At 45.8% G+C, this 22270-nt stretch overlaps 1 protein-coding gene across 6 annotated transcripts in view; it reads right to left on the bottom strand.

Moving 5' to 3' along the window:
- The window catches only part of PHF11 (PHD finger protein 11), a 42119-nt gene extending 22760 nt beyond the window's left edge, over positions 1–19359 (bottom strand). The window contains exons 1-9 of one of the 6 annotated variants that reach the window (XM_075705308.1): positions 19323–19353; positions 16638–16709; positions 16164–16307; positions 11312–11447; positions 9599–9706; positions 8707–8840; positions 5542–5588; positions 2274–2332; positions 702–765 (exon numbers count right to left, since the gene is read on the bottom strand). In XM_075705308.1, the coding sequence (XP_075561423.1) occupies positions 702–765; positions 2274–2332; positions 5542–5588; positions 8707–8840; positions 9599–9706; positions 11312–11447; positions 16164–16307; positions 16638–16709; positions 19323–19342 (784 nt within the window). In that variant the 5' untranslated portion in view covers positions 19343–19353. Of the gene's footprint in view, positions 1–701; positions 766–2273; positions 2333–5541; positions 5589–8706; positions 8841–9598; positions 9707–11311; positions 11448–12281; positions 12457–16163; positions 16308–16637; positions 16710–19322 lie in introns of those variants that run through there. The other 5 variants (XM_075705290.1, XM_075705333.1, XM_075705298.1 and 2 more) reach the window with 5 other exon arrangements.
- Between the last annotated feature and the right edge of the window lie 2911 nt (positions 19360–22270).

The following is a 22270-nucleotide window of genomic DNA, read 5'->3' as shown; positions in this document are numbered from 1 at the left end:
ACCGAAGGATGGGTCCAGTGGTTGATTTCACTGTTGTAATACTGTATTTATGCAGTAAAATACTATATTGTGCTAAGCATCCTATGTAAACTTAGGGTTCAAAATAACATAAGCATGCGGTGGCAGCAATAACTGTAGCAGCGTTTGGCAAGCGCCATTCCTACACAGGGAGCTCGAGCTCCTGTCCACGGTGTGCTGAACTCCTCTCACTGCCAGGTTATTGCTCAACCCCTGCTCCTCACAGCACCTCCTCTGCGAGTCCATTTGAGTGCCACCCAGCAGAGCTGCACCCCTCTCCTTCAAGGGGGGCTGAGCGCAAGGAGGCTGAGGTAAAGTAGAAATGATTGCATTTTAAATTTAACTGTATTGATACAGAGGAGGGAGGGGTCAGGCAGAGACACCCCTGTTTGCTGGAGACACACAGCTGAACACAGCAGCCAGCCAGAGGTGGTGAATTCCCAGGTGAATTCACTGGCTCACATCACAAAGCAGAGATTTGTTTGCTGCACAATTACTAAAAAACTGCACAGTCATTCTGCAAATCAGACTTCCACTCCCTTGCTGGAGCTTGGAGAGTCACTCATCTCGGGAGAATAATAAACATATATTTGCAGCATCGCTGCTATCAACCATCTCCACGCCCTGAACTTCAACGTAACAGATCACAGTATCTCCTAGCTGTTCTATAAAGTGAGTCGCACCTTTATGCCTGTTTTTTCTTTTTAGTATTCGTAAACTGTTTTCTTCTGCTGTCTCTTCTGTGCTCTGTAAGAAAATCAAAACATATTTTTACATCATACTGACATCTACTGCTTTGTTTTCATTATCTGACCTCTATATTAGCAGGAAGATAAAAAGAAGCCCATATTTCTGTGAATAGAGTCAGCTTCTCTGCACAGCTAACAATACTCCCCTCCAGACATTCCGTTTTTAAAAAGGGAAGCAAAAATTGCTCCAAAGCAAAAACTCTTCAAGAAAAGCCCAACGCCTGGGACACCACCCTCCTTAATTATTGCATTTGCAGATAGCACAGATGTTAACAAATGCCTACTGCTAACTCCCAGAGCAAATGATGTTCCCTAGACCTGATACAATACTAGAAAGGATTTGAGCGGAGAGCGGGAATATTTTTCTTTTCCTTTGGATAGGATGCAGTCATTCTCTGCTGTTCCACATCATACCACAGTACTACAAATAATTCTTAAGCTCTGTCACAAAACTCCACCAGCATAAAAATGCATCACTTACACAATGGTAAACAATTTATCCTGCTGTAATAAATCCTGGAGCCCCTCAGTTCCTTGTTTGCAGTGATTGTATTGATTTCTGAGATCGCTAGCACTGGGGAGCAGCAGAAACAGCACATTACCATGGGTAACATGCCAAATGAATCTCAGTTATAACACCAGGAATGTTAAGTGGATTTATAGATGAGGAATTCTTGGAGACAACCAACCTACCCTTATGAAAGTACTACATAAAAGCTGCAAAGATCTTCCACCTCCCCTCACATGACCTCCCTTTAACTTAAGACCTGGGAAAGGCAGAAATTTTTCCCAAGGAAAGCTGGATGTTAATTCCTCTAGAAAGGAGAAATCCCGACCCCCCCAAGAGTCAATGGGAGTTCCCATGCATACTTCCGTGAAGCCAAGAGAATCACCTCAAAACTTAAAATGAGCTGTATTTACAGGTTTTCTAACAACAGCCTCTAAAACAACTCCCTGTGCAACCAGAGGGATGCTCTGCTTGATAGCTCCCGAACCCTTGGAAAGGCCATCTTCACCAGCAGAGCCGAGCACTGCCTGATCTGCAATGAAAATCTGCCATGTTTACCATGAGCACAGGCTCACAAACGAGTAAGTGCCAGTTTAAAAGGCCAAGTGATGCATCAAAAGCCATTTTTTGGGGAAACCGTGTCAAGCCATAATAAGCAAATCTGAGGGACGTAGTACTTCCAAAGAAAAGGAGCCCCCCAAGGGAAGCTCTTTCTGGTCATGTCAAGATCACAGCCACCGAGTCAGCCTGGTTTGGAAGTTCGTATTGCATTTGTGCCACGTTACCCGAGGGCAGCGTTGGCTCTGCCTGAAGCAGCTCCAAATGCAGTTTTGTTCTGACAGAATGACAAGATCAAAACAAGGCAGCTGTAAAGGAAAAGCTACTGTTTCTGTGAGGAAGTCTCTTTCTGAATACATTATCAAAATACTTCACTAAAGAAGTCCTTTGCTGTAGCAGATGTGGGTTCCTCTTTTAGAACTGCTTAAATTTAGAATTACCATTTGTTCCGTGACGGTGGAAGGTTTCAATGCATGTCTTCTCCTCTTATTAGCTGCATCTAGGAATCAAGAAACAACAAAGTAACAAATGTCTCAACCTCAGACTGACCATTTCACATCATTCAAATTCTCTCTTTTCCCAAAAAGCTACAAAAGTGAGGTACTTTGGGTGGCAAGGCAAGAGTATGTTTCAGCTTCCCCAAATACCTGACATTTCAGTGGAATTCACATTATTTCCATGTTAGAAAAATTACAAGCCATTAGGAAGAAGTGCAAATCACAGTAGCATTAAGATATCACTTTGCCTTTTAAACTCATTATAAAGCAAACCCCGGTTTTTAACATAAGATTTTGGATTGTGGCAGAGTGAACTTATTCTCTCCAGCAGCAGCACGACCTCTAGGTGGTAAAAACTTCAGGCAAATTTATAAAAGATGACTGTTTTTTTCCCAGTCAATTCTTGTTTATGTTAATACACCATCAAAACTAAGACTACATAAAGAAGTATTTTAGGTGTCCCAAAGACATACAAATGGCATTAGATTTTTCATCAATATAATGACCCTCCTAGAAAGCCTCCAGAAGTAATTTGACTTGTAAGTTTAGTATTATTTACGCTGCAAAGTGTTTTTAGTGACATGGCATGAGTTCTCTGCAAAATCATCTGCTTTCACTCTGTCCTTTCTATTAGCATGCACCAGCCTCTCTCCATAACTGGCAGCTGCTGAAAACAGCTACAGCATCATAAGCAGAGGAGGATAACTCTGGCAAGGAAGACATGGCAGGAGCGGCGAAAGCTAGAGAAGAGTTCAACCACCCACCAAAAACCTGAGGGTTTTAAATGCAGCAGGGTTATATGCCCCTTTCCCATTTAACCCTACGTCCTTTGGGCAGCACTTAAGGTTTTTCCTGTTAGAAATCATGTTATTAAGAGTAATGTGGAGTTACTGTTGATACAGGAAGGCTGTTGAAACAAGTCTGGGGTTTGGGTACTGGTGCTGTACATTTGCATTTTTCACAGCCTGAAAGGAAATCATAGCCTCTTACTTCATCCAAAATAAAGCTGGGTGGCCTAATTTGGAGCAGTCTAGGAGACGCGGGTGTGGGGACAAAGTGTTCCTTGCTGTCTAGAACAATGTCTTTGACCTTAGTAGGATTTTCTCAGCTCTCCCTGATGTTTGCTTTAGGGATGCCTTAGAAAACAAGAGAACGCAGTCCGAAGAGCAGCCCAACTCTTCCTGCTCCCCACAGCATTCTCCACTGTTCTACGTTTGTCAGCCTTTACTCTGGGCACATCCCACATTTCCAGTTAAGGAGAGGTTGGAGCCTGTTTCCAAGTCCAAACTGCCCTCCCATCCCTGCTGCACAGAGCTGCAAGGAGACCTCTCGGCCCCTAAGGCACCCTATCCCCTTCCAATCACACAGCCGAGCCCTGACATTTCAGCACAGGAATGTTGTCTGGACCAAGAACAAGGGGATGTTCCTTGACCCCATTTTCTCCAAGCTACTGGGGAAAACAAGCATGGAGAGGCAGCCATTTTGTACCAGCTCCTGCTCCCACACAGCCCAGCACTGGCTCAGCCTGCCCCAGGGGAATGGCTGAGATACTTCACCCGAGTTGGATCCTGAAAGTCAAAACTCTACCATAGAGCCACAGCACTTCCATCGCAGCCTGGCTCACTCCCCGCCCTGTGCGGACCTGCAAGCACACTCAGCACAGGTGTCCCCTGCCTGCCCAGATGGGCTAGAGTACCTGCTACTTCAGCCAACTAACCAGCAGATACCCTATTCTGAGTGCCACGCATGCATCTGAGAGCTGCTCAGAGGCAGGAGACATTGGGCTTGGGGAACCAAGTGTTATTTACCCAACTCTCACAGCTACTCTCCCAGACAGAGGCGGGGGAAGCTCATTCAGGAGGCAGGGCAGACACTGCCAGCAGAATCCATTTACCCCTCATAAACAGGGGATCTCCACATTAAGTGCCTCTGCAAGATCTCCTCTGGGACAAAACTTTCTTCTCAGGGAACAGGACATACACTGTATGTGCAACACTTGAAGTCACTAAGACCTTCAACCTCTTAAGATTTAAGTCGTCTTTACGGAAGAGGTGGTCTACAGGGCTGGACCTAATGCCTTAATCTCATCTCATAGTGGAAACGAAGCAATCTGGACCTGTCTAGTACTTGGGCAGGAGACCACCTGGGACCCCGGACAGACCCAACAGACTGACAACCACTAGACCACAGAAATCACATTAATTTTAAAAGGGGAGGGAATGTCAGGCCTCAGAACTACGGATAAGTAAAAAGCAAAACTACAAAGTGAAATAAGAAGCTGCATTTGGTTAGTGAACCCCAGCAATATCAGGTGTTAAACGGACTGTATGTCTGGCTAAGAAGCCCCAGAGCCTATAACTAAAAGTTAAATGATAATCACCTAACCCACCCCTTGAGTGGCATCAGGGTGGAGCCAGACTTTGTCAAGAAGATTAGCCAAAGTTCGCTAGACTTCAGTGGGAGCACACCACTCTTAGCATTAGTGCTCACAGTTTGAGCGAGCTTAACTTCAAGTGAAGGCCAGTCTAGGACCCACTCCATTTTGAGCAAGATTGTATGCATTAGGTTAATAAAGTCACAGCTTTGGTTGGTTAATTCAGCGAGATTCCTGACTACCTCTGAATCAGCAAGGACCAGGACTGCCAAATTAAGCTGCATTTCTGTAGCAAAAGAAGCAATCCTTAAACAGGGGTTGTATAACCCTTTTTTTAAACTTAAAAAGCTCTTTGGGATCCTTCAGAATGAAAGGCCCTATTTAAAAAACTACCGCAGTGAATACAGAAGATGCAAATGTGAACGTTAAAATCCCAAGGTGACTGCTCCTGTAACAGTCCTCTCTTTGCTAATCAAGTGCAAGCTTGTGCATCACTTGTTAGCGTGGCTCTCATCTCTCACATGGATTTTATAGGCTGCCTGGGCCTACCTGCCTGCCACAGTCAGAATAATTCCATGAAAGATCAGGTCCACAGTGTTTTAAGTCAGTTTTGAGGGAGATTCAGGGAAGATCAAATATCAACATTTCCTACTTCAAAAAACCTTCTCAGTTTTTGTCCATACAAATGGATCTCAACCAAACCACTCCTGCAAGATTAGAAATCCACCGCTCAATTCTAAAGGTGGAGTAACATTTATTTTATTCAAATGAGTTATTGACTGTAGGATGCAAACTTTTAAAACAAATGAAATCAATGAAGCCATTAAAGAAACTCACCATAGCGATTGGTCCTATTGCCTGGGTCATGTTTTGGGCAGAACACTCTAAAATTTAAGTTCAATTTTAAGAAAAAGAGAAAAAGTATTAATAAATATGTAAACAGAGTTATGCTGACTGATTTTAACAGATATTCTCCCCTCTTTTCATTGAATATAAACTGAGACACGCTTAAAAAAATTATCAGGATTTTTGTTCAGCATTACCCACCTATGAAAGCACTTGCTGTAAAGTCACATACATGCACAAGCTTGTATTTGTACTTTTAGAGCCTCAATGGACTCCGAACACTGAAGCTTTGAATTATCAGTTCCATTACCCCACCCTATTTGGACTTGCTCACTGTTCAAATCCTGAGTCAGACACATTTCATCTGGTGTGGCGATCAAACACTGTGGCAGAAGTACTCTTATTGAAACACATTATTAAAATGAGACTCACGCTGTCAAGATGAAATACCATAGTAGTAATATTGCTTGATTGTAGGTACTACTGTTCTGCCCCCTTGCCCTGTACCACTCAGGCCAGGTCCAGAACCTCTCTAGATGTATCCGGCTACCAGTCAGCTTGAACTTACAAGCCCTGCCTGACACGCTGACACAGCCACAGGGCACTGTGCTGCCACGCACAGCACCACTTATTTGCTTGGAGATCTCTCTGACCCTCTCTTTCTACTGCCCAGTGCTGATGAGGTGGTCCCCAAATACTGAGGAAGTAGGGCACCCCTTTTGAGATCCAGTAGCTTAAAGCTGTTCAATCCATTCATGCCTTAAAGTCTTTAGTAATATGTAGGATGGGAATGGTAAGATGGTTCTAGGAGAGCAATGTGAATTCCTTGGAAGAGGCAAAATGCAACAAATACAGCTGGAAATATTCCTTATCTTCTGGATACCATAATGTGTAGAGAACACAAACCAGCTTCTATAATATGCCTTTCTTACAGAAGGATCCCAAATCACTTTTTAAGCAAAATTGCCTTGAGTGTGGTTTAGCTGATCTCTTCATTACAAATCTATTTGCCAAGACTAATGCTCAAGTGTTTGGAAGCGATTCTTAAAGGGAACTGCATTTGCTAGAACATTTTCTAATAATTGTCACTCTCTTATTTTAATGAAATAGAAGCAATGACCTTAGAAACGCAGTCTGTTTCTTTGATAAGCCTGCTCTTTTTTCATTAAATTTATTTTGATGCACAAAAAAACAGATTTATGTGTGCCTAACAATTCAATCAGAAAGCTAAGTACTGGAGACACCTGGTTTACATCTCTGAATTTCTAATATTGCCCTTTGGAGGTTGTTTTTGTCCTCCTCTCCCTTTAATTCTATTCTTTCCCAGTTTAAAACAACCTTCCTAAGTACAAGAACATCTTATAAAGAACACAAAATACCTTTTACTACTCAGACCACTTTATTTGGAAGCACTTCCCTACTATCATTTTTGCAAGACGACAGCAAAAATTACGCTTATTTCCCCGCCTCTACTCTTACTAGCCACTTCCATAGCACTGTATGCTTTCTCTTTTTTGTTCTGCTCTATTTGTTTTCATAATCACTCCTCATCATCACAACGATCGCAACTCAGAATTTAAAAACACCAGCTCGCTCTCTTGAAGGAATGCTCTCTTTTGATAGGCTTTTCAGTATATTTCACCATGAAAAAGTGCAGGGGGCTGTCAATCCACGCCCACTGTTTTTCAAGTCTTGCTTGTCTTCTCTCCAATAATTTCAGGCTAGCTACAAATTTTTGTGCTGTATTTATGGCACTGATACTGCGCAAAAGTCTTTGGGTTCAAATCCCTGAAACCTGCCTCACCATCTTTCTCTAATCCAGTCCTTTTTCATCTCTTCAATACATGTTGCTATAGCCTAGTTTCCTATATAGAAATATAGGACAAGCAACTAGTCTCACAGTGTGACTTAATATAAGGCATTTTTAAGGGTCCCTCTTCCAAACCTCCAAGGTCACCAGCTCAGAAAAACACCAAATCAAACTATATACTCAACCACTTCTTTACCAGTTTGTATCTAGACTGTTACCAGTCCCATTCATTTTTCAACATCTTGAGAAGTTCAGTCTTCTTCAGCCTGAGATATCCTTTCTAAAGCTATATGATGAGAGCCATTTATTCTGTCATCATAGAAAGTTTCTACCTTCCCAGCCACACTCTTTCACAAGCTTTGTGGAATCCTGAAGACTTTATAAGCACAAACTAACATATCATCTTCCCTATAGAGCTGCGCTTACAGCCTTGCAGAAAGACGTATTTATTTTGGACCGAGAGCCCTAGTGAAGCAGCCAGGAGTGCAAGTGTTTTGACACAAAAGGACCCATCTTCTACTACTACTAAGGATTGCACTAGTCCACCTCTTCCTGAAACAAGTAGTGATTAGATGGTGTACCAGATTAACCTAACATGGCCTGTGATCTCTCTGGCCTTGCACAGAAATGGACATCGGGGGTTTTATGCACCTCAGACTTCACTCTAACTTCAGCGCTCCCTAAGGTCCCTGAAGTCCCAATTTCCCAACCCCTTCATCTGCATCCTCCAAACAACTTGTTCCATCTAACAGCAACGTAGGCAGCCTGAGGGCAGTGGACACCAAGAGTAGCATGACCAGGACAAAAAAATTTACTTAAAGTCTGTTTAATTGTGTTAATGCTAGCAACGTACTTGAAATACAAGGTCTTTGGCGGGAATACAAATTTCTCTGCTGGCATATGGAGGGAAGATTACCAGAATTTGCCTAATGTGAAAAGACCTAGAAGTGCTATAGCCTGCTCTGTGCTCAGACCACATTTACTGAAGCTTCTGAACCAACAGAAATTGAAAAATTGAGTGACATTAATAAAAATCTTGGTCCTTGAAGACTAGCTAGACAGTCGGTAAGGCCTGACTTCCTCAGTTTTGGCCTAGTGATCTTTCAGGCATGTTGCAGGCTCAAACACTGTATAGATTCATTCTCACTACTGTGACGTTTTCCTGTGAAAGGAAAACATTCCCCTATTGCTTGTCAACAGAGGATCAAGCATCACTTTAAGAGAGGAGAACATATCTCCTTTTTAAAAAAAAAACCTTTAAAAATCACACAATTTTTAAGTCTCTCTTCCTGACACCACCACCGAAACCTTGACAATAATTAGTTAGAAAATACTTGGTTAAATACCGGTAGACTCCATTTACTTCATCTGTTTCTATTGCTGCATCATCACAGAGTGCACAGAAGTAGTGATAACTTCTGCGACAGGCTCTTTCCTCGCATCCCACAGTGGCTCCTTTCTTGCGACAGAAGTTGCACACCTAGAACAGGATGAGGTTTAGCAGGTAAGCATTACAGACAGCTACTGAAAATCTTGCCATACAAGGCAAATACTGTCCTCTGTGGGAAAATCAAATCTTTCATTGCAAGTCGCCTCTGTATGTCATCAGGCAAGTTCCTGCCTGCAAACTCCTACCCTGGTCATTATTTCAGCCACCTTTTTGCTATCTTACCTCTATTTCACACCGACGAATTTGTAAAACGATGCGAAGAGCCATGTGAAGGCACTGGGCAACTTCCCACCCTCCTCTAAATCTTGCCCAAGTTATCTCAATACCTATTGGTATTAGTCCTTGTATTCATGTTTTCTAGGCTAACTTCATAATGAAGAGTTCCACCCAGGATGTAAGGGCGGAGGCCACCTGAGGACAAAGCCAATAAAAAAAACCCCCTCATATAAATAACATTCTTTCTGCTAAAACCAGAAGGTGTTTCCCTTTACACTTATGGTTTGCACAATTTTGTTTCAGGCACTGGCTTAGTCCTTTACCAAAGTCTCTCAGGAAACTTAGACTAAGGACTTAAAGGCCAGAAAGACCAACACATTTGAATACAAAATGAACTAAATTTCACCAAATATAATGTCAAATCAGCGTTTCTAACCTAAATGTGTAATTTCCCTAATCTTAGTAGATAAGAAGGACCAAGTACCTTTTTGCATTTTTTTCATGCATAAAACAGGCCAGACAACCTTCAGTACTATGAGATAGGACTAAGTGCAGATTCAGAAACTCCTTACCAGCCGCTTTCCTCTCTTGAGTTCTTTCAACACTGATGTCACATCAAACCTTATATCCAGATTATCTGGGTTATACTCTTCAGATTCCACAAATCCTGAGGAAAATAACTAAAGACAAAAGAGACGATATTAATAATTAATAGAGGGACTCAGTCACCAGTGCACTCCAGAGAAAAGAGAGGGAAAGTACATCTTTTCTTCTTGTACTTGCCCTACCTAAGAAAGACTGATTTTTTTCCTGTGTTTTTAAGAGGTTTCACCTACACTGAATAAGAAGCTGTGCTTAAACCTTTTCCCAGTCAAAAGAAGTTCCTCTGTCTGTCTGTATAGGAGATTTCACATGACCTGAAGGTGAACTAAGAAAAGATAACAAGGTGAGAAAGTGAACTTCATAAGAAGCATAAATGAAGAAAGTCTGGAAGTCCAGGCTGCCCAGAATAAGGAGGAGAAGCTCTTCGGCTGACAGGCCTCCACACCTTCAACATCTTGTTATCTGCCCAGTTGTTCAAGCTTACAACTGGATGCAACATATCTCTGTAATAAAATTTCTGTGCAGTCCAATACTGACAACAGTTGACTACATTGTACAAAGCCTGGGAAAAGCCCACAAAAAATGCATACATGCACACTGGGGACACTTTAATTCCCATAGAAGTGCTGAGCCATGACAATAGGCGAGGAAGAGGAAGTTCTTAGCAACTTTTTCTAATCGTTACATATAGCTAATTCCAAACAAAAGTGAGCTACCCTTAGGTCAACTGGCAGGCTCAGTCTGTCTGCTCAGAAGGTGATAGCTAACTGCAAAAAAGCCAAACAGGGCAGAGAAGCCTAAGGCAGAGCAATTAGTAAAGTTGCTGCGGGGGAGAAGACAAAAAGTTTTAACATTGAAGCAATATTATAGCCCTAACAAAACATCCGAGTAACACAGTAAAATAGGTATCAGATGTTTCTGAAACATTCTGCTGGAAAAAAAAAAAAAAAAGTAGTAGAAAAATAAAGATGTAAACATAAAACCTGCAAGAATAAGAAGGCTGCAACAGTGACAGGCAGAAAGCTGTTCCAGCAGCAGATGCATCTCCTGCGCTAAGTGACCCTCACTGAAGGGAGAGTATGGCATCTGTAATTGATTCCGCACACCAAGAGCCAGGTCCACTAAGATCCCAGAATAAAGGGGAGGCATTTTGACAGCAAGAAGAGTAAATACACTCTAGGATCACAGCACACTTAGAGCTTCACAGATATTTTCATATAATCAACTTCTGATACTTTTATTCTTTATTTTATATAAGGCACAGACTGGGAAGTTTTTTTACGTTGATATTATCAAGCAATGTGAATATTTTCCTGCAAAGGTTTAATTAAATACACAACTTTCTGTGGTCTGAGAAGCCTCATTCAATTTAGTGTCTCAAGAAGACCTCTTCCTACTGATAGACCATATATGTGTCTAGAACCATTGACCAGGAACAGACACACCACACATGAAAACACCACAAATCAACGTGTCCAGCTGTGCAGCCGTGTCCTCCCCCTCTCCAAAATTCTGGCCATGACCTGTTGCTTTTCATAGCTTTTCAATCTAATACAAGGTTTGGGTAACCAACCTTTTAATTCAGACACCATTATAGTCAAAAATAGACAAGCAGTGGAAACTTCCCCTTTAGCCCTTCTTCTCCATTCCTCTTAGGTACTGATCAACTAAAAGCCACTCACCAGACAATCCTGATGAGCTGCAATATTTCGCTCTTTGGCAATATACATTACAGAACCAGACTCCCCTTCTGGACAAAACGCACACGTTCTTCTCACCATCTTCGCCATTATCCGGAAAACACCTAGAGCAGGAAAACTGGGACAAAACACAAAGCAATTGATGCAACTACCATATGCCAAGCAGGACGAACAGGGGAAAGCAGAGCTTGCTAGCACTTGCCCTCTAACTGCTCCTTCACCAACATCCCCTGAACCTTGGTGCTTCGCTTCTCCAGCAACACTTACTAGTAGAATAGGCAAAGCCTGCCCTTGGGACAGCAGTGGGATGGAAACCAGCTCCCAGGAGCTCCAGCAGTTACAGCAGGAGGAAAACTGGTTTATTGCCTCTTGGAAAGTCACTAACAAGTCATAAGGGGTAATACAAGACTTTTCAAGCTTGCTCAGCAATATCTGCTCCAACAACAGGCCCAAGAATGGGCCAGCAAGTCATGCCCTCGACGTGAGCCCCTTTTATTTGGTCAATTATTCATAGCAGTGCTTTCCTTAAGCTAGTTCTGCCGCATGTGACTCTGCAAGTCAACCAAGGAGAGAAAAATAGCTGTCCCCAAACTTCTCCAGTGCCGTCCAAGAGTTCACAGAAAACAAAGAAGAAACACTAATTCCTTACTGTAAAAAGGATGTAGCAAAGAAGCGTGGAGAGGCTTGCAAGTAAAAGGGTGCAGAAGACAGAGTCAGAAACGAGAGATCTGAACATTCTCTCTCAATGAGGTGGAGTGCTAACATGAGCAACAATTTTCTCTATACCCTGGGATTTGCCCCATGGACATCTGTTCTCTTTTTCTGGCCAGACCCACTTAAGTGTTAATTGTTTTTATTCACACAGTCTGTCTTTTCCCCCAGCAGCTGCAAAATTTTAAGGCCTGCTACTTATTTCACAAAACAGTCTAAATGCATCTGGATAAGCCTTTACCCGCATCCCCCACCAGCAGTTTAGAGCACCGTGCCACACATTAGTAGCCAAAGTTTTATTTTGTCTGTGGTTTCTGTGCAAGTCCACCGCAGAAATCTTCAATTTCCCAGTCCTACCAGGTGTGATACTCCAAACTGCCCTTTGCTGTAGACGTCACCTCTGACAGCACAAACTCCTGTAGGATAAGGGTAAGAAAAGTCTGCTTTTACTTTCAAGAAATAAGAAGATTTGAAGTTAAATTATTCTAGTGGGAGGGGAGGCAGTAAGGTCCAAGTACAAAACAGGCAGGAAATCTCAGTCCACCAAATCTCGCAACCTTCCTGTGGCTTTCAACAGCCAACCTCTATTTTCATTAGTTCCCATCTCCCTTCCATAAAACAGAAGGCACAGTCTCAAATGAGAAGAACACCAGAGCACAAGGGGATTTCCCCCCCTGCCCTGCTCTGGCTCTGCCACTGCGAATTTACTTCACTGTAGAAACACTGAATCGTTTAAGTTGGAAAAGACCTTTAACATCATCAAGTCCAACCGTTAACCTAGCACTGCCAATTCCACCACTAAACCATGCCCCTAAGCACCACATCGAAGCACCATCATTAAAAAAAAAAAAAAAAAAAAAAACCCTCCAGGGACAGTGATTCAACCACTTTCCTGGGAAGCCTGTTCCAGTGCCTGACAACCCTTTCCATGAAGAAATTTTTCCTAATATCCAATCTAAACCTCCCCTGGCACAACTTGAGGCTATCCCCTCTTGTCCTATCACTTGTTACTTGGGAGAAGAGACCAACACCCACCTCACTACAACCTCCTTTCACGTCTCCCCTCAGCCTCCATTTCTCTAGGCTAAACAACCCCAGTTCCCTCAGCCGCTCCTCATAAGGCCTGTGCTCCAGACCCTTCACCAGCTTCGTTGCCCTTCTCTGGACATGCTCCAGCACCTCAATGTCCTTCTTGTAGCGAGGGGCCCAAAACTGGACACAGTAGTCGAAGTGCAGCCTCACCAGTGCTGAGGACACAGGGAAGATGATTTCCCTGCTCCTGCTGGCCACACCATTCCTGATACAAGCCAGGATGCTGTTGGCCTTCTTGGCCACCTGGGCACACTGCTGGCTCATGTTCAGCCGGCTGTTCACCAACACCTTCAGGTCCTTTTCTGCCAGGCAGCTTTCCAGCCACTCTTCCCCAAGCCTGTAGCGTTGCATGGAGCTGTGTGGCCCAAGTGCAGGACTCGGCACTTGGCCTTATCGAACCTCATACAACTGGCCTTGGCCCATCGATCCAGCCTGTCCAGATCCCTCTGTACAGCCTTCCTGTCCTCAAGCAGATCAACAATCCTGCCCAACTTGGTGTTGCCTGTAAACTTACTGAGGCTGCACTCAATCCCCTCGTCCAGATCATCGATAAAGATATTAAACAGAACTGGCCCCAATACTGAGCCCTGGGGAACACCACTTGTGACCAAACACCAACTGGATTTAACTCCATTCTCCACAACTCTTTAGGCCTCGCCATCCAGCCTGTTTTTTACCCAACGAAGAGTATGCCCGTCCAAGCCATGAGCAGCCAGTTGCTCCAGCAGAGTGCTGTGGGAGACTGTGTCAAAGGCTTTACTAAAGTCCAGGTAAACAACATCCACAGCCTTCCCCTCATCCACTAAGCGGGTCACCTTGTCATAGAAGATCAGGTTAGTCAAGCAGGACCTGTCTTTCCTAAACCCTTTCTGACTGGGCCTGATCACCTAGCTTGTACGTGCCGTGTGACGGCACTCAAAATGATCTGCTCCAGAACCTTCCCAGCACCAAGGTCAGACTGGCAGGCCTGTAGTTCCCTGGATCCTCCTTCCAGCCCTTCTTGTAGATGGGTGGCACATTTGCTAACCTCCAGTCAACTGGGACCTCCACAGTTAGCCAGGACTCATGATAAAGGATTCAAAGTGGCTTGGTGAGCACCTCCACCAGCTGCCTCAGTACCCTTGGGTGGATCCCATCCAGCCCCACAGACTTGTGTGTGTCTAAGTGGTGTCGCAGGTCACTAACCATTTCCCCTTGGATTATGGGGGCTTCATTCTGCTCCCTGTCCCTGCCTTCCAGCTCAGGGGGCTGGGTACCCCGAGAACAACTGCTCTGACTATTAAAGACTGAGGCAAAGAAGGCATTAAGTACCTCAGCCTTTTCTTCATCCTTTCTCACTGTGTTTCCCCCACCAGCCAATAAAGGATGGAGGTTCTCCTTAGCCCTCCTTTTGTTGTTAATGTATTTATAGAAACATTTTTTAATTGTCTTTTACAGCAGTAGCCACATTAAGTTCTAGCTGGGCTTTGGCCCTTCTAATATTCTCCCTGCATAACCTCATGACATCCCTGTAGTCCTCCTGAGTTGCCTGCTCCCTCTTCCAAAGGTCATAAACTCTCCTTTTTTTCCTGAGTTCCAGCCAAAGCTTTCTGTTCAGCCAGGCTGGTGTTCTTCCCCAGCAGCTCGTCTTTCAGCCCATGGGGACAGGCTGCTCCTGCACCTTTAAGATTTCCTTCTTGAAGAACATCCGGCCTTCCTGGACTCCTTTGACCTTCAGGACTGCCTCCCAAGGGACTCTGTCAACCAGGCTCCTAAACAGGCCAACGCCTGCCCTCCAGAAGTCCAAGGTAGCAGTTCTGCTGAACCCCTCCTTACTTCTCCGAGTAATGAAAACTCTATCATTTCATGCTCGCTATGCCCAAGACAGCCTCCAGCCATCACATCACCCACAAGTCCTCTGTTCGCAAACAACAGGTCCGGCGGGGCGCCTTCCCTAGCTGGCTCACTCACCAGCTGTGTCAGGAAGCTATCTTCCACACACTCCAGGAACCTCCCAGACTATTTGCTCGCCACTGTACTGTATTTCCAGCAGACATCTGGTAAGTTGAAGTCCCCCAAGAGAATAAGGGCTAGTGATTGTCAGACTTTTCCCACCTGCTTACAGAATATTTGGTCTACCTCTCCATCCTTGTTGGGTGGTCTATAACAGACTCCCACCATGATACCTGCCTTCTTGGCCTTCCCCCTGATTCTTACCCATATACACCCAACCCTATCGTCATCATCATCAAGCTCTAGACAATCAAAACACTCCCTAACACACAGGGCTACCCCACCACCTCTCCTTCCTCGCCTATCCCTTCTGAAGAGTTTATAGCCTTCCGTTGCAGCACTCCAGTTGCATGAATCATCCCACCAAGTTTCCATGATGGCAACTATATCATAGTTTCCCGCTGCCAGCTCCTCCTGTTCGTTGCCCATGCTCTGTGCATTGGTGTAGATACACTTCAGTTGGGCTATTGATCCCGCCACCTTTCTGGGGGGAGAAGCCCTAATTCCTACATGACCATTCTCAGGTACTTCCGTGGTTTCTAACACATCCATATCCCCTGAGTCTTTGCTGCCGCATGGATCCCCATCCCCTACCTCCATTGAGATGGCAGACCAAAGGACCTCACTAGCACACTGTCCCTCAAACATTGGCGTGCCACCCCAGGCTTATCTTGAGCCAGCCTGGTTTTCTCCCTTTCCCCCTGTGAATCTAGTTTAAAGCTCTTTCAATGAGCCCTGCTAACTCCTAATCACAGCAAGTCACTTTGCCTCCATGCATGTCTGGGTTTTTTTTCCCCCATCCTTCTATTTCTTGTAAGCAAGGTAGGGTAGAGACCGATTTCCAGTATCCATCTACAAAGTGACCATCACATCAGTCTCAGAACTTAAGCATTAAATAAGTATGATAGAAACAAATAGAAATTTATAGAAATATTAGAAATAGAATAGGAAACAAAGACGGAAAGAAATTAAGAAGCAGAACAAGCTAGAGTTTGAATGGTCTAGAACTCAGGAAAAGTTCTCTGCAGCAAGCTAATACCTGGAATTGATGCAGATACATAGGCCCTGCTCAGGCCCAGTCAGAGGATCCAGCTCCGGGGGCTCTGGGAATTTTGTGAGGAAGACGCTAAAGGTGGAGTCTACAGACCCTGGTGTTCTTACAGGCTCAGGAGAAATCCTGGTGCTGCAGGAGAACAGAGGACACTCGGTCAAGGTCAGCCTTTGGGTTACTCCGGCGCCTTTGCAGCAACCCTGAAGCGGTGGAAGGACAGCTCTTGGCCATTCCTCACTGCAGAAGCAGCCAGCCTGCACCCGCTGCCCCATTTAGCTCAGTATTCTGTCCCCGACAGGAGCGCTGCTTCAGCCCTGTGCTCTTCCCTAGCTCTCTGCTACAGATCACTGACAGGGAGAGGATACTGAGCTAACTGGGGCAATAGATCCGGCTGGCTGCTCTCAAGCAAGAAGGGAGAGGCCAAGGGCATGGTTCCAGTTCCATAGTTTAATTACACTTCACCTGAACAACTCCTTGCTTTCACAGGTCTTAAGCCTGCCGCTCACAGATTCCATTTGACACTCCAGGATCCATCTGAAAAGGCAAATCATTGTTCCTTACTCAGCTCCTCCAGTAACACTTGTGACAGCATGGATTTGTTATTCTTTCTCTTCCTGTCTCTTTTTCAAGTTGAAGAATCTGAAACTATTTAGTTGTTCCTTGTACAGAAGCTGCTCCACATCTTTGATCATCCCTGTCACTTCTCAATCTCTTCTCTACTCCTGCTATGTTCCAAGAGGAGCAAACGACCTTGAAAAAGGTGGGCTACCATTTACAATACAGAGTCACAATGGCACTCTGTATTTTTCTCTTTTCTTAATAATTTTTAATATTTCAATCACATTTTAGACTGCTTCTGAGCATGGAGCAGACACTTTCACAGAACTACGTATTATAGTCCCCTAGACTTCTTTCCTAAGTGGTATCAGATAGTATGGAGGACATCAACATTACGATTGTTGCTCCGACACATGCATCATTTTCCACTTCTCAGTGCTGGACTTTCACCTGCTATTTTATAGTCAAATCACTCCTGTCACAAAGTCCTTCTGCAACTCTTTCACTTTCACTGCCACAGGAGCAGACTGTGGGAACCTAAGATGACTAATTCATCTACAAGAGCTGGAGGCCCTTCCGCTGCCCTCCACTAATGATAGAGCAAATGAAGCTGCAAAGCAGGAGACAGAGGAAAAACAGCTGAGGGAAAGAAACAATCATGGGCTTCTGGCTGCTTCTCTGGTACCTGTGCCACTTCCTACAAGCAGGTTTTGGTGTGGTGGTTTTTTGGGTTTTTTTTTTGCAACAGTGGCAAAATGGAAGAAAACAAGAAACGAAACAGAAAGTAAAAAGGGACAAGAACATTGTTGGCAAGTGCACAGGGATTGTGCCACTTCCAAATACACCTTGCGAAAACATTACCAGATTATCTAAGTATTTCCTCTCCAGAACTAACTCTGAAAGCATCCTTGCAAGTAAATATACACGTTTTACCCAGGAGGAAACTAAGGCACAGAATGTTACTTGGCCTATCTGTAGGGGCGTAAGGAAAAGAACCCAAGCCCCCTGACTTCCAGCATACTACCGAAACCCACTGCCCTAGCTCCCACTCTGCTCTCCTCTTTATCCCAGTATAGTGAAGGATTTGATCTACTGAAGCTGGGAGAAAGAAGGAAATTACACTCCTGTTACCCCACACTCACTGTGTCCTCCATTTGTACTTTGTGGGGAAAGAAGCACTGCTTGTCATATATTAGCTGGGCATGACCTACACAAGCCCCCTCCCCATCTCCCCCAAGTCATGAGCAGCATAAACACACTCAGCCTTTGCAAGGCTTTCAGAACAAAACCAAAGAAATCTATCTTTCTGACCACCTTTCACTTGCTACACGGGAAATACCTTTAAGAATATAAAAAAATATTTTCTTTAGAAAAGTGTATGTTAACATATCTGATCCAAGTGATGAGGGTGACTGGAGGGCTCCTCATTAGATCTGAACTTTCACCTATTCACAAGAACACAGAATCATAGAATGGTTGGGGTTGGAAGGGACCTTTGAAGATCATCTAGTCCAACCCCCCTGTCACAGGCAGGGACATCTTTCACTAGATCAGGTTGCTTAAAGCCCTGTCCAACCTGATCTTGAACATTTCCAAGGATGGGGCACCCACAACCTCTCTGAGCAACCTGTTCCAGTGCCTCACCACCCTCAACATAAAAAAACGTCTTTCTTATGTCCAATCCAAACCTACCCTCTTTGAGTTCGAAACTGTTGCCCCTTGTCCTGTCACAATAGGGTCTGAGAAAAAATCTCAGTCTTTCTTACAAGCCCTCTTTATATATTGAAAGGTTGCAATAAGGTCTATCTAGAGCCTTGTCTCCTCCAGGCTGAACAACCCCAACTCTCTCAGCCTTTCTTCACAGGAGAGGTTCCAGCCCTCTGACCGTTCTTGTGTCCCTCATTTGGACCCGCTGCAACAGGTCTGTGTCTGTCTTGTACTGGGGACCCCAGAGCTGGACGCAGTAATCCAGGTGGGAGATGTTTGGACTTCTGTCATTAGAGGTCCTGAATCACTCCCTGATGCACTTTACAGGGTAACACCTTACCCTCTACCGACACGCCACTTCCAGCGTTTTGAACACAGCAGCGTCATTTCTAAGAGACGAATGGTTCCTGCCTTGCTACGACCACTGAGTGCTACACGGCAAAACTTCAGCAAGAAGGATGCGGAACGACTCTCCACCGATTTGGACACCGGGCCGCTGAGGCGGGGCTGGGATAAGGGCATGCTGAGGAAATGTCTTCCCTCATGCACCAGTGCTCTAAGGCCTAGCGGGGTGAGCTGACACCTAGTTGGGCCTGCCTCGGCCCTGAGCCTCCCGGGGCGCCGCCCCGGGAGGCTCAGGGCCGAGGCAGGCCCCGTCGTGGGGGAGCTCCAGGACAACAGCCACCGCCGCTGAGGGAAACTCGGCGTCTCCCTCACAGCCCCTCTCCCCCTGAGCTCCAGCCGGGCCCGTTCACTGAGACTCGGGGGGGGGGAGGGGGGGGGCAGGCACCGAGGGAGCACCGAACACCGCCTGGCCCCATTTTTTTCTCTCCCCCCCCCCCCCCCCGCTCTCCTCCCCTCCGTTTCCACAGCGAGACTTACCGCGGGGCGGTGAGAACCATCCACCCCCGTCCTCACAGCCCGGGGCCCGCACCGACAGCCACTTCCGCGCCCGCTCGCCGGCTTCCCCCCCCCCACCCCCCCTCCAGCCCCGGCTCCCAACGTTCCCGCGCGGAAGTGGGCGTGCCCAGCGGCGGCACGGAGCATGCTCAGTGGCGGAGGGGCGTCCGGAAGCGGCGTCCCGCGTGACGCATCCCGCCGGCGCTGATTGGCTGCGGCTCCGGCGTGGAGGGGAGCGGTGGTCACGTGGTGAGGGAGCTGCGCTCGGCCCGGTCCCCGTGCCTTTGGGCGTGCCCGTGGAACGCGGGTTCGATACCCGCGCCCGGCAATCGCTGTGGCCGCTGTGGGGCAGCCATTTCCCAAGGGATTTCCCCACGGGGAAAGGGACATTCTCCGTCCTCCCATCGCCCCCCCCGCCCTGTTCACTTTTGCACATCCCTTAACCAGGGACGAGGCCCGCAGCCGTCAAGCTCTTCAGTCAGTCCCTCCACGGTGGAGGGTGCTCACCCAGCACATCAAGGATGGGACCGTCCCAGTGCCGCTGGTCAGCACTTCCCTTGGCCAGGAGGTCAAAGACAGGCTTGTCCTCGGGTGACCGGGGATATAAGACTTCCTACCGTGCCAGCTCCTCGCTGCGGGGCTTTGCTGCTCCTTCCTTGCTCGTAAGCCTGACGGTTCGCACACAGGCTGATCCCCTCCGGCTCCCTGCTGCCCGTGCAGAGAGATAACGAGCATGCAGCAGCTAACCGCAAAGCGTAAGCAATACTGGGAGAAGCTCATTGCTCTGCAGGTCTCAACACAACACACACCACGGAGAGATTTCCTGTTTCACACAGCGCGATGTTTCCGTAAGCTCTTTGAACATCAGCAACTCAAGGCTTAAGGCAAAATCACGCCAATGAGACCAAGATTTAGGCCAAGGTGAGGTTCCTCTGCGCTGCGTTGGATAATTAAACAAACCCTAGATTTCCACCCCCGTACAGCTCACCAGCCACAACGTAACAGGCTCGTTCTGGCCCATCGGGAGGCCACACCAAACACAACATGGAGCTTTTTAAGATCAGTTCCCTTTACCAGCTAGAACAGCTTTGGCTTTTCAGCACCGCTGGCATTATTCCAGCTGGTTTCCTAAATCCCTTTGTGCCTGCCCAGCTGCAGCATTTCAGAGCTAAGGTCAGGCCCTCTGTCCAGGATTGTGATTAGAATGCATCCATTAGACAGATGCTGCTATGCAACACCAATTCTCAAATCTATTATCTAGATGGTACTCAAATGAGTCAACTGGATTCAAGCACCCTCATAGGTACATAAGTCCTAAACCAGGAAAATTTTCCTAACACAAGTCTGTTCTTCAACGCAGAAAAAATAATTCTCTGTGAAGGAAAACCAATCGCAAGTCCCTTGTGATCTCTTCTTCCAAACCCCTGCTCTACAGAGCCATATGGTTCTGCTGAAATAGGTGGAGCTGGAAATCAGTGCTCAGCAACTTTTTGGCAAAAAAAAGGAATCGGCGTAACGTGCTCCAGTCCAGTTTCTTTTATACCTATGCCATAGGTGATTGTCAGCTGTCTTTGCATTTGTATGCTCACCTTGGGCGCTAAAATTTATCTCCCTGTAGGTCATGGAGCCCTTATACGTCCTCACATCCCTACCGTCCCTCTGTTCGGACAGTCCTGCTCACCATCCTGCTCACCATAAGAGAGTCAGCAATGTCCACACTGCATGGCTGGACCACACCATTTCACAGGAACAAGGTACCAACCGGAAAAAGCCTAAATTTGTTTCAGAATTCCCCTCTGCTGGCCCTCCAACAGTGTTGTAAAACCTACGCTCCCCTGCAGGTCAGTAGAAACAGTGATTTCAGGGCATCTCCAAAGCTCTGCTTCATGTCTCAATGCAACTAATTCCCGTCAGACGCTCTTCTTCTCTTTTGATACTCCCAACAGGCCAACAAGAAGTCCCAAATGTGTCATTCCGCAGGCACTTTCGAGTGTTTCACTTGGAACATTTCCACCTATTCTTCCATCAGTGCTTGTGCTCGGTGCTTTTATGTGAAGCTTTTACGTGCTCTTCTAAAGCACGGGTGGCACGAGGGGCTATGTTCAGAAATACACCCATCTCTGAGCTGTGTAAGGGCAAGCAGAGGAACTGATCGCTGAGCAGAGAGCAAGTTCAGATGAACACTCTTGCAATGTCTATTGAACTGGCACAGCCATTATCTGCAGAGGATACTTGCCAGCTACCTTCAGCAGAACCCATTCTAATAAAAATCACAAAACCAGGCAGAAAACATACCTTGTAAGGTAAGTTTGCAAGAGAATAGGTTATGATCTCTGGTCTGGTACATTGGGTTCACAAGCAGCAAAAGCATCAGACTTCAAGGGGACTAGAAGCTGGGTTGCAACTCTCACGTGGAGAAGAATGAAGAAGCACCAGCCTGAAGACAGGCCTGATAAATGCAACTAGCCAAAAAGCCCCATCTCACACACATACCTACTGTAAAACCCACACTGACAGCAGGCTCTTGCATAGTTGCAGACCACACAGAGCAAGTAAGTGCTTTATCTTTTGAAACATCAGGTCTGTTTTCTGCAGCAAGAAACAGAGCTTTTCCTCACCAGCTCAGTACCGTAATTCCTACCACTAGCATGGCAAATATAATCAACAGCAGTAAAATGCACTATTTTTTCCCCTTAATGCTTTAATGGCATTCCCATCTGCTTTTCCACATTCAGTTGAGCTTGGAGACAGGTATTTTCTGCATCCTCACTTGTTTAAAAGGCTTACACCAGTGTTGCGTTACCAGTGGGCTTGCCACGCAGTTCGGAGGTTTTTACATTGTGTGCCATTATCCTAAGGCATATCTCCTCTAGAGGCAGATCTTCAGTGAAGCAAGCAGCAACTGAGCTGAATGCTGACTGCTGCTAACA

Source organism: Pelecanus crispus, chromosome 1 (assembly GCF_030463565.1).
Source record: "Pelecanus crispus isolate bPelCri1 chromosome 1, bPelCri1.pri, whole genome shotgun sequence".
In the NCBI taxonomy this organism is placed as follows: Eukaryota; Metazoa; Chordata; class Aves; order Pelecaniformes; family Pelecanidae; genus Pelecanus; species Pelecanus crispus.
Note: the sequence above shows the minus strand (reverse complement) of the source record. Positions and strands in the feature narration are given on the sequence as shown.